This window comes from Haliotis rufescens, unplaced genomic scaffold (genome assembly GCF_023055435.1).
Source record: "Haliotis rufescens isolate VD_foot unplaced genomic scaffold, xgHalRufe1.0.p SCAF_100, whole genome shotgun sequence".
In the NCBI taxonomy this organism is placed as follows: Eukaryota; Metazoa; Mollusca; class Gastropoda; order Lepetellida; family Haliotidae; genus Haliotis; species Haliotis rufescens.
The window spans coordinates 601,102-613,130 of NW_025963781.1; the positions used below are offsets into that span (position 1 = coordinate 601,102).

The following is a 12,029-nucleotide window of genomic DNA, read 5'->3' on the forward strand; positions in this document are numbered from 1 at the left end:
CAGGCCAAACTGGGATTCAAACCCACGATCTTAGATTCCTGGTAAGCCTAAGGGAGACAACTCATACAATATAAGTTCAGCATTAACAAAACATCTACGCATGAAAAACAAGAATCAATTACAGCAAACAATTCCTCAACAATACGGACAATTATTGGTAAAATTGAGCAAATAATGTGAAAGTAAAACATGAGGGCCTTTATCGGATTAGCATTCACATCCCATTCAGGTCAAACTTTCACTGTTTGTAGCTCAGTTTGATTGTTTGTTGTTTAACGCCGCACTCAGCAATATTCCAGCTATAGGACTGCGGTCTGTAAATAATCAAGTCTGGTCCAGACAATCCAGTGACTGACATCATGAGCATCAATCCACGCCATTGGCATACAATGACATGCATCAACCAAGTCCGATCCCGTTAGTCGCCTCAATCCTTGGGTTGCTGAAGACCTCTTAACTCAGTGAAATCATTGAAAAATTAGTGAAAACTCTACTATCGCCAGACCAATTAAGGACCTAAAATTTGCAAAATTAGAATGAATACTGAACAAAATTGCTGTTTGGAATTAAGGTGTAGTCTTTTGTTTGTCAAACTTTTTTATCAAGAGTTAGTTTTAGGAAATTAACTTCAAATACACCCAATATTATTTTTATGAAAAATTATTAATGACTTTTGACCTGGTCAAAAGAGTAGTTATAACAGCTTTAGTCAAAAATGTCATTCATAACCGTAAGACACTGCATCACTCACACTGTACTTTAAAAAATCATGAAATATATATATATACTACTCAAAACAAGTTAAAGAGCACCCACAATTGGAAGGCTGTGTTGCAATACCCCATTCGTGACCAACTCGTGTTATTCCGGGACAAGCCGAATAGCGACTCGTGCCCATCTCATGCGACCATTTTTGCGACCGGTTCCGTCATAGCGCAAACGGACATACCTAAAACAATTGTCAACTCGTTGCGTAATGGTTCACATATATTTCCCCATATATTATATATATTTCAGATGCATTTTAAAGCACATCAGGACTTGCGGAATTATACAGTATGATTGAAGACATTTAACTGTGTCTTGGGTATATTTCTAGATGCAAGACATATGTAAAATCAAAAATTATTCCTGAGGGATTCTTTGACAAAGAACTTGAAATCATACGCGCATTCTGATTGGTTTGTCGTATTTTCGCACATAACATTCATCGATAGGGGGACGAGTCTTCGGGTTACGGAAAGAGGCGAGTGGTGACGAATGGTAATACCCACCAGCCATGACAGATTAACTATCGGGGAATCTAAAACATATTTTGAGTAATAAATATGTCAAACATTGTGTGTATATATATATATATATATATATATATATATATATATATATATATATATATATACCGTATTCGATGTAATAATCGCCCAGGGTGCTCTCAAAATTAGAAACAGGGGGCTGTTATTAGAATATTATTTTGGTGAAAAAAAACAAGAGTTGAAAGATAAATTTCGTGGTTTATGCTGACAGCCTGAAATGTTTATGTACGACAGATATATTTTTCCAGAATTTAATTGCCCATAATTAAGGGTGCATATAACACACGAGTGCGTATTATAATAAATAAGTCTTGTGTACATTGATCAATTGGAAGGGGTGCTAATTGGGATCGTTCACTAGCCAATATATCAGCAAATATCGCCGTGGGCGCTTATTACGTCGAATACGGTATGTAAAGAAATCATACATATGTTCTTCTCTGGACAATCTCCTTTCAACATAAGCACAACTGCATCAATTTGATGCTAATGTAAAAGCTTTATACATATTTATATATTACGTCCAAAGTCTCATACAATGACACCCATAATCCAACATACACATGATAGTCCACTAATATCATTTCACATACAGACATTCAACATCATTCAACAAGCAATCTTACCTAAAAAATGCTGGAGGCAAAACGGCCTCATATGACGCATGCCATCCTCGAGTATCCAGGGTATTATCTCTACATTCTCTCGTGATTAATACCCTGCACCGTGCACTGTCAGCTTCTAGAAGAAGTGACATCACCATCTTCATCTGTTGTAGCAGTAACGTCACACGCATTTTCTCTCACTCAGAGTGCAATTTGATTGGATGGCTATTTTTAGCAATGACTATTTTTAGCATCGTCTGTTTCGAATGCAAATCAATACAAAGCAAATGGGCCAATGTATTTATCATATACTATTCAAAAGAAGTTAAGGATAACTAACTTATTTCATCTCATGATAACATATAGCAAAACACATAACAATGGTAAATTTCTACTCGTCCTTATGATACCTTAACTACTGGGCAGTTTGGCAAGGACAACAGGAGTAGTGCCAATTTCTGACATTGCTATCCTATTCTTTGATATATATAGTTAATGCGTCAAAGAATTGGTTCTCAGGCAATGGCGTTTGAAAATATAGTGCCGGCGGGCGGTGGGTTTTTTGGGTTTTTTTTTTGGGGGGGGGGGGGGGGGGGGTTGTTCAAGCTAGTATGTAACCAAATCATGTTGTTCGTAGGTATTGTAGCATTTCACTGCCAGGGTCGTGTGTTCGAGACGCGAAATATTTTTTTTCAAAATGGAAATAAAAATGAAACGTGCAGCAGACTTTATGAAGATGCCGGCAGAGCCTGGGAACAAAGACTATTTTTTTTAGCGTCATATGAAAAAATCAGGTGGTCCTTAACTTCTTTTGAGTAGTATAATAGAAATGACAAATAATGCACTGGATAATCGTGGTCGGAGGCATACTGTCCTTGAAACAGGTTAAACATGGAGAGACAGTGGTCATTTCTGGTACACACAAGGAAAAGGGCTGTGATATGAACAATTCGAACACATTGCATGCTGCACATCTTAGGTGCATGGGGCTGCATGCACTCTGCAGTCAGAGTGTTCCAGATGGGACTATTTCAATTGCCTTATCACGACTTCGAGTCGATCACCTTCGTAATCAGTTTATCAAGTGCGTGTAAGACGTTCATATTGTAGAAAACGATAAATAACAAGTAGAAAAATAGAAAATGGATATCAATCACCCGTAGAAATCAGTTTTAGCTGCAACAGTAGCCGATAGACGATATGTCATCAGTTCACATGGTGCCTGCAGACACCAGGTCTGTCTGTCAGGATATTGGAACAACTTTAGTTCCAGATCTGAATCTGTCCAATCAGTCTGTGTCTGTCTGTCCGTCTGTCTGTGTGTTTGTGTAAGTGTCTGTCTGTGTGTGTCTGTGTGTGTGCATGCATGTGTCTGTGTGTCTGTCTATATGCGTGTTTGTATGTCTGTGTGTCTGTCTGTGTGTGTGTCTGTGTGTGTGTCTCTGTGTCTGTCTCTGTGTGTGTCTGTCTGTCTGTGTGTTTGTTGTCTGTCTCTCTGTGTGTGTCTGTGTGTATGTCTGTGTCTGTCTGTCTGTCTGTATGGGTGTGTGTGGGTCTGGGTCTGGGTCTGGGTGTGTGCATGCATGTCTATCTGTCTGTGTGCCTGTCTGAGTGTCTGTCTATGTGTGCGTTTGTATGTCTGTGTGTCTGTCATCTGTGTGTCTGTGTGTGTCTGTGTGTGTCTGTGTGCATGTCTGTCTGTGTGTGTGTGTATGTGTGTTTGTATGTCTGTGTGTCTGTCTTTGTGTGTCTGTGTGTGTCTGTCTGTCTGTGTGGGTCTGGGTCTGGGTGGGTGTTGTCTGTCAAAATGTCAGACCTATCAGGGCTCGAAAAATCAACTCGTCCGCTCATATTGACGAGGGTGAGAATGAACTGAACAAACAGTCGTCCTGCTGGGTGAGTACATATTTTAATTGTTTTCAATTCATCTCTAATCCTTTTAAAAAATATATGCAAACCTGACATATGTCTTCATCTCTCGCACGTTCTACATAATAACAAAGTACATGTCACTCCTCTCATAAATAGACGACATATTTAGCAGTTGTTAAAGAAATAGGCAGGAAGTGCGATTTCACATCAGGTTTTGAAACTAGTTTTTACATGGAGATAATTATTTTTATTTTTTTGTAAGCAACTCTCTAATGTCAAAGTGATAAAAGCTGATAAATGATTTTGTGAGGGAAATGGCTGACATACAGCGGTTTTTGATCGGGGATGGTGGGTTGACGAGAAAAAAGATGATTGAATTTATAAACAGACCAATAAAAGGAATTTTCTCAAAAACAGTATGACTGTACAAAAGGAAAACGAACTGTGGAAGACGCATGGTTGAGCGAGTTTGAATGAGCGGAGATGAACGTAGATGTCTGGGACTCTCATAAAATTTAACAAGTCAAGAGAAAAAAATGCAGGACAAGTACAAAATATTATCTACTTGCCTGCAGGACAAGTTGATATTAAGAAATATTTCGAGCCCTGCCTGTATATATATATATATTTGTGGGATCTATCAAGACATGAGATCTGAAAAGTTAAGTGTGGTGTCTATCAGGACGTGAGACCTGCATCCTTGGCCATGCCGTAGAATATGGAGGTCTTGTCCTTGAGCAGGTTGTCCGGGCTGTCGAACTCCTTGATCAATCCTTGGTCCAACACAATGATCCTGCAACACAGACACAAGTCACGTGAGTAACGTGAGAGTTGTTTAATGTCACAGTCACTTGTATTCCGGATGGAATATATATTAATATGAGTGTCGTAGGTTATATATTTCACTTATTACGTAGATTTATGCCACTATCTTTTTGCATGTTATCTAATTTTGGAAAGATTATCACATCACAATGTCAACAATTTTTTAATATGATTTAGCATTTCCCATTTTCATCCATTTGTTTACAAACATTCTCCTCTCACAATGCCCCGCTAAAATACTCCCTATGGCAACCATACGTCATTTCTCCCATGACGTCACTACCCTTGGTCTCATGACGTCACTACTTTTACTCCCCAACCATCAAGTCGTCCTAATAAAACAACGCGCCCGATGGTTAGCGATTTCACCTCTTAACGCGCCCCCCCCCTCCCCCCCTAAAGAAACCCAACAAAACCATCCCAATTGTCAGGTTGCGCCTTTTACACAGTGAAGAACATTGTACATAATCTTATCAAGTTTATAAATGTATCGTTCTTATTGGTATTATCTTATTTCAATAAATTTGGTACAGTGGGCATGGTGCAGTCGGGGGGTTTGGTTTAACACCATGCTGGTGGGTGTATGATACTCTGGCTGCCTGCTAACTACAGCGGGAGCCCAAATTCTTCTGCCCACTGTTTCCGTTAGGGGAGTGACAGTATCTTTGCTGTGGGTGCTGTCTGCAAAGCACGGTGGAGGGACAACTTGACCCGCGATAGGGTCTGTATGCGATTTCTAGTCCGCGTTAGGACCTTGCTTATTGCCTCCGACTGCATCATCCACACTCTGCCCATTATATCCCACAAAACATCTTTCCTTCTAAGGGAGTCTGAACATAACAAGATAACAAATGAGTATGATGTAGTGGCTGCTGAGATACATATAGAATACTAAACGAGCTCCCGTGTAATACCAATTTTATGAAACGAGTGAATAGTTCTGGTATCTGAATTGTTTTTAAACTGGAGCTTAGTATTTTATTTATTACTTGCCATTTATAACGTTTTTAAAATTATACTGTTGAGTGTGAATAGGCTGACACCTACACAACCTAGGCATAATCCATTTGAGTATAACAGAATAATACTTCAAACATGTCAAAAGTTGAAACGTATGAATTTAATATCATACAATGGTCCACCTTTAGAATTCAGGCGTCTGTTACACACAATTATAGTAGCGCTAAGGTTATCGCAACTCACATACTTTAACTTTAGACTAAGACTAACGACTGTCGTTGCTCTACAGTACGATCGCCTTGTGGAACGGGGCCTTGCACCTCAAAGTTTACAATCACGTCACAATACCCGATGACATAATTTGTGGAATTTTGTTGCAAGATCCATCGGCGAAACAATGCCATGTGTCGTCAGCCTAGCAACAAGGTTGCTGGGGTCATCGCGTGTGCATAAGCTCCTCTCAGTGATCTATCAACTCCACACAATGTCGTTGAATAAGCCAAGGGATGTTGAGAGCTTTCAATATTTGTTCTTGAAACGTGTTCCGAGAGTACAAAAGCACGCCTTTTGGTATTACACAATGTGTAATACAGCTGTATGTTTATTAAACGGGTGATCTCTTCATGGGCAAGTAATGAATTCATACTAAGTCTGTACCACCAGATTTAGTCATTCAAACATATTTTCAGACATCCTTGCTTATTTATATTTATATTTTACGTGATAAATTGTGTCTAGTCTTGCGAGATGTAGCTGGGCAACACAGAAAAACACGATGGTCAAACGATCGCATCCATGTTTTAGCCCCTTAATGACGAGCGCCAGACAGGGTAACAACAAGTACCATCTTTTAACGACTTTTGGTATGACGCCCCCGGGGATCGAAACACGGACCTTCTGCTCTAGGGGCGGACACTCTACCACTAGACCACGGAGGCGGTCTGGGAGAATAGGTGATCAATGGGTTTGATGTTGGGTCCTTAAAAAAGGAACCTTCTTTCAGAGAAACAAATTGAGAAGATATTTTCAAACAATACTCCTAGCCCCCTCTCCACCCTGCAAATCAAATGTTCGTTCTTATTGAATAGTGAGTGAGTGAGTATGGTTTTACTCCGCTTTTAGAAATATTCCAGCAATATCACGGCGGGGAACACCAGAAATAGGCTTCACACATAGTACCCATGTCAGGAATCGAACCCGGGTTTACGGCATGACGAGCGAACGCTTTAACCACTAGGCTACCCGACCGCCCCCTTATTGAATAGATGGGCCTTACTTGTCATAGTCAAGGATTGTGTTGAGTCTGTGGGCAATGGTCAGCACAGTGCAGTCCTTGAACTCGGTGCGGATCGTCTGCTGAATCAGATCATCTGTCTCCATATCCACAGCTGCTGTGGCCTCGTCCAGAATCAGGATCTTCGTCTTCCGCAACAGCGTCCGCGCCAGGCAGACCAACTGTCTCTGTCCAACACTGCAAACGACAGCAATGTTACTTAGCCTCAAAACAAATAAAGTAGACAGCAATGTTACTTAGCATCAAAACAAATAAAATAGACAGCAATGTTACTTAGCATCAAAACAAATAAAGAAGACAGCAATGTTACTTAGCATCAAAACAAATAAAGTAGACGAAAAGCAACATGAAGGACAGAGGGATTTGAACTTGTGATTCATACTGAAGCATTGAGATTTACACAAAGTGGTGACCAACTAGAGTTATTTCCCTTAGATGTATTGAATGCCCCCTCCACCATTGCTGTGTGGGGCTAACAAAGATGGCCGCCTGTTTGTAGAGAGACTTGAGGACACTCAGCAGTAGATTCATATAGCTGCCAACTTATTCCTAATTACATACATTATTTTGTTACGATATTCTGGTCAGGACAATGTACGACGATATTGTACAACACAGTCATGTGATTCGAAAACTCAGTTGATAATAATATCATTCAGTTTCATTACATACAGCAACTTCAAATAATACGAGTTAAGTGTCTCGATTGGACAGATGAGACGCTATAAATAGACCTCATACTAGACGATAAACAAGACATGCTCACATTCATAGCCGACAGTGCAAGGATAAATAATGACACGCTCTATACCGGTGTCTATGAAAGTTTAGTCCTTGGCATTATTCATATGAATTAAGGAAGAAATAATATCTTTGAACGAATACGAAAAGTTAGGGACAGTTGTAGGGCTGGGACAAGTCTAAATTTACTACCTGGGTACCCAACCCCCTATTTCCCGACCCTACCAGGGAACCTGCTGTAGGTCTCAAGATTTGGTTGGTTTGTTGTTTAACGCCGCACTCAGCAATATTCTAGCTATATGACGGCGGTCTGTAAATAATTGAGTCTGGACCAGACAATCCAGTGATTAATATCATGAGCATCGATCCACGCAATTGGGATCGATGACATGCATCAACTAAGTCAGCGAACCTGACCACCCCATCCTGTTAGTCGCCTTTTACGACAAGCATAGTCGCCTTTTATGGCAAGCATGGGTTGCTGAAGGCCTATTCTACCCCGGAATCTTCACGGGTCGTAGGTCTCAAGAGATAGGTACAGACTGTCCCATTGGGAAGGGTTTGCCCTGGCAAAATGTATTTAGATACACTTATAGAAAGATCTGGTCAAGCATACACTGAAGTTTACTGCATGAAGTTTTATCTTTATTCAAACATATGAAAGTCAGAAGGAATGGGTGCATTGTCAGAATGAAATGGGAACATTAGTGACTTGTAGTGTAACCATAGAGTTTTGGATAATTTTTGTCATTAAACAATATATCATGTGACTAACCACGGGTCCGGGTAGTCCTGTGGGTATCCGGGTCCTACTCAGTACCCACCCGACCTGAGTACCCGGGTTAGCCATCCCAGCCCCAGTTGGCAGTAATGGATTTCAGATTACCGTATTCGACGTAATAAGCACCCAGGGCACTCTCAAAATTAGAAATAGGGGGCTCTTATTCGAATATTATTTTGGTGAAAAAATCAGAGTTGAAAGATCGTAGATTTTGTGGTTTATGCTGACAGCCTGAAATGTTTATATTATATTTATATTTTTCCACGATTTAATTGCCCATAATTAAGGGTACATATACACGAATAAATAAGTCTTGTGTACATTGATCAATCGGAAGGCGTACTAATTGAGATTGATCACTAGCCAATATATTAGCAAATATCGCCGTGTGCGCTTAGTAGAGCAGGGCACTTATTACTCAGGTGTCATCAGTGGTGGGACATCAGTCCCGTGGTGGATGGGGAAAAGAAAGTGAAAATGGACGGCTGAAGGAGGATGGACAAACAGGCCATGCCATAGATCTCACTTGACTTTTAGTCAGGTGAAAAAAATGTCGGCCAAAGCCAAGAACAACAGAAAACAACTCAAGAGACTCAAATTCAAACTTCTTTCCCTTAAATTAGTATTTTGAAAGAAGTTCAGGTCTTGAGAAGTCTATGCCTGAGACATCGTTACCACCTCTTGTGACAAGCAGTCGAGTGTTGGGCAACTATTCTAACCTGGGTCTCCATGGGACTGCATCCGACTGAGCCTGTCTTTGTGGAAGACATCTTACCACAAGAAGCTGGCTTCTGGAGAAGTATTCTAACCTGGGTCTCCTGTCTATATGGGAGACATCGCTACCACCTCTTGTGACAAGCAGTCGAGTGTTGGGCAACTATTCTAACCTGGGTCTCCATGGGACTGCATCCGACTGAGCCTGTCTTTGTGGAAGACATCTTACCACAAGAAGCTGGCTTCTGGAGAAGTATTCTAACCTGGGTCTCCTGTCTATATGGGAGACATCGCTACCACCTCTTGTGACAAGCAGTCGAGTGTTGGACAACTATTCTAACCTGGGTCTCCATGGGACTGCATTCAACTGAGCCTGTCTTTGTGGAAGACATCTTACGATAAGAAGCCTAGGTCTGGAGAAGTATTCTAACCTGGGTCTCCTGTCTATGTGGGAGGCATCACTACCGCATCTTACGACAAGTAGTCGAGTGTTGGGCAACTACTCTAACCTGGGTCCCCATGGGACGGCATCAGACAGAGCCTGTCTATGTGGGAAACATCTTACAGCAAGAAGCCTAGGACTGGAGAAGTATTCTAACCTGGGTCTCCTGTCTATGTGGGAGATATCACTACCGTATCTTACGGCAAGCAGTTGAGTGTTGGGGAACTATTCTAACCTGGGTCTCCATGGGACTTTACCGGACAGAGCCTGTCTATGTGGGAGACATCTTACGACAAGAAGCCTAGGTCTGGAGAAGTATTCTAACCTGGGTCTCCTGTCTATGTGGGAGATATCACTACCGTATCTTACGACAAGCAGTTGAGTGTTGGGGAACTATTCTAACCTGGGTCTTCTGTCTATATGGGAGACATCACGACCACATCTTACGACAAGTAGTTGAGTGTTGGGGAACTATTCTAACCTGGGTCCCCGTGGGACTGCATCAGACTGAGCCTGTCTATGTGGGAGACATATTTACCTGAGATTCTGTCCACCCTCGCCACACTCATATTCCAGCTGTACGGGGAGTTCCTGCACAAACTTCTTGAGATGAGCGTGCTCCAGTGCCTTCCAGATCTGAGAGTCACTGTACTTGTCAAACGGATCAAGGTTCATCCTCATCGTTCCAGAAAACAGAACTGGGTCCTGGAATGATGATATAAGAGATTAGTGAGTGCGTATGGCTTTATGCCACTTTTACCATTATTTCAGTAATATCATGACCCAGGTCTTTAGTGTGACGAACGAACGCCTTAATCACTAGTCAACCCCACCGCACCTATTAGAGATTAACTAGCTAGCTTCATGCAATTGCAGATTATCGATCATGAGGTAGGAACCTTTGGATCATCTTTCTTATCAATTAGAGTGAGTGAGTGAGTGAGTGAGTGAGTGAGTGAGTGAGTGAGTGAGTGAGTGTGAGTGAGTGAGTGAGTGAGTGTAGATTATCAGCCCTTAAGTAGGAATGTCGTAAGGAGTGAGTGAGTGAGTGAGTTTGGTTTATTGCCAGTATTTCCGCTACCTCACGGCATGTCAGCTTGATTGGAGGAAAGCCCAAAGTGATGCAGGTTTTAGGGGTTTACGATATTGGTTACCAAAAACACCCACAACCCTGGGGATGGTGCTGACAAACCTAGAAACCGGATTTGAACCCACGATCAAAGGTTTCTGGTACATCTAAGCTAAAGCCTGTTTCACATTTTCACATTATTCCACAGACAATCAATGCTATGTTTTGGTCAAAATTGTTCTGCAGAATGGCAAGATTGGTTTCTTGTTGCTTTAATTAGATCACATGGTGTGTAGGAGGCTAGGTACCGCAATGTGCTACATACAATCATTTAGCCACCTTCATTGTTAATTGTTGCTTCAAACCCATCTCCATTCAAACAGTGAGTGATTGAGTATGGTTTTACGCAGCTTTTAGCAATATTCCAGCAATATCACGGCGGGGCACCCAGAAATGCGCTTCACACATTGTACCCATGTCGGGAATCAAACCCGGGTCTTCAGCGTGACAAGCCAACGCTTTAACCACTAGGCTACCCGACCATCCCTCCATTCAAACAAACACTTTATATGATATATATATATTTGATCGGACATAACTCTGGATCTGCCACTAAGCAGATTTTCTAATAGATGATAAAACCAATAAGCATCAAATCCTGGCATGACCAAGAGGCATAACTCTGCATACATGTAATTATTGAGTACCTGAGGCAGGATGGTCAGCTTGGACCGGAGATCATGGAGACCAATATTCCCTGCTGTCGTTCCATCAATGACGATGCTGCCACTTGCCGCCTCGATCAGACGGAACAACGCCACCGTCATGGACGACTTGCCAGCTCCTGTTCTTCCTACAATCCCAACCTGTGATAGAAAGTTCACACATTGTACTGAACTGGCTGAATTTAAAAACAAAAAGAAAACGCACTCAAAAACATTAAAAAAGCAGTATTTTCTCAGCAAATCTACTTATTGAAATCAAACTTTGCACTGCACCTCTCCTTTTGATATAGAAACTGTAACCCCAATTGGGAAAGAATCCATGAAGCAGTTTTCCAGTTATAGGCCACACTAATGTTTAAGTAAAAAAACATAATAAAAATAGCTGTATTCTTTTTCAGAAAATCCAAATATTGAAATAAAACTTTGCACGAACCTCTCCTATAGGTATAAAAAGTGTTCACCCAATTTGCAAAGAATCTATTTAGTAGTTTTCAAGTTATAGGTCGCACATAAAAGGAAGGACGGATGGACGAACGGAATTCATTGACATAACTATATATAAAAATATGTTAAGTCTGTTTTCTTTGTTTGTTGTTTAATGCTACACGCTATATAATGGGGGTCTGTAAATGGCAGACAATCCAGTGGTTGACATCATGAGCATTGAACTACCCAGTTTTGACATGAT

The 12,029-nt window shown here is 41.1% G+C and overlaps 1 protein-coding gene across 1 annotated transcript in view; it reads right to left on the reverse strand.

Moving 5' to 3' along the window:
- Window positions 1-4,031: 4,031 nt before the first annotated feature.
- LOC124126603 (multidrug resistance-associated protein 1-like) overlaps window positions 4,032-12,029 on the reverse strand; it is a gene marked incomplete at its 5' end in the record, with an annotated part of 47,531 nt that continues 39,533 nt past the window's right edge. The window contains 4 exons of the mRNA XM_048391882.1: window positions 4,032-4,583; window positions 6,852-7,046; window positions 10,086-10,252; window positions 11,324-11,482. Coding sequence (XP_048247839.1) covers window positions 4,469-4,583; window positions 6,852-7,046; window positions 10,086-10,252; window positions 11,324-11,482 — 636 coding nt within the window. The remainder of the gene's footprint in view (window positions 4,584-6,851; window positions 7,047-10,085; window positions 10,253-11,323; window positions 11,483-12,029) is intronic.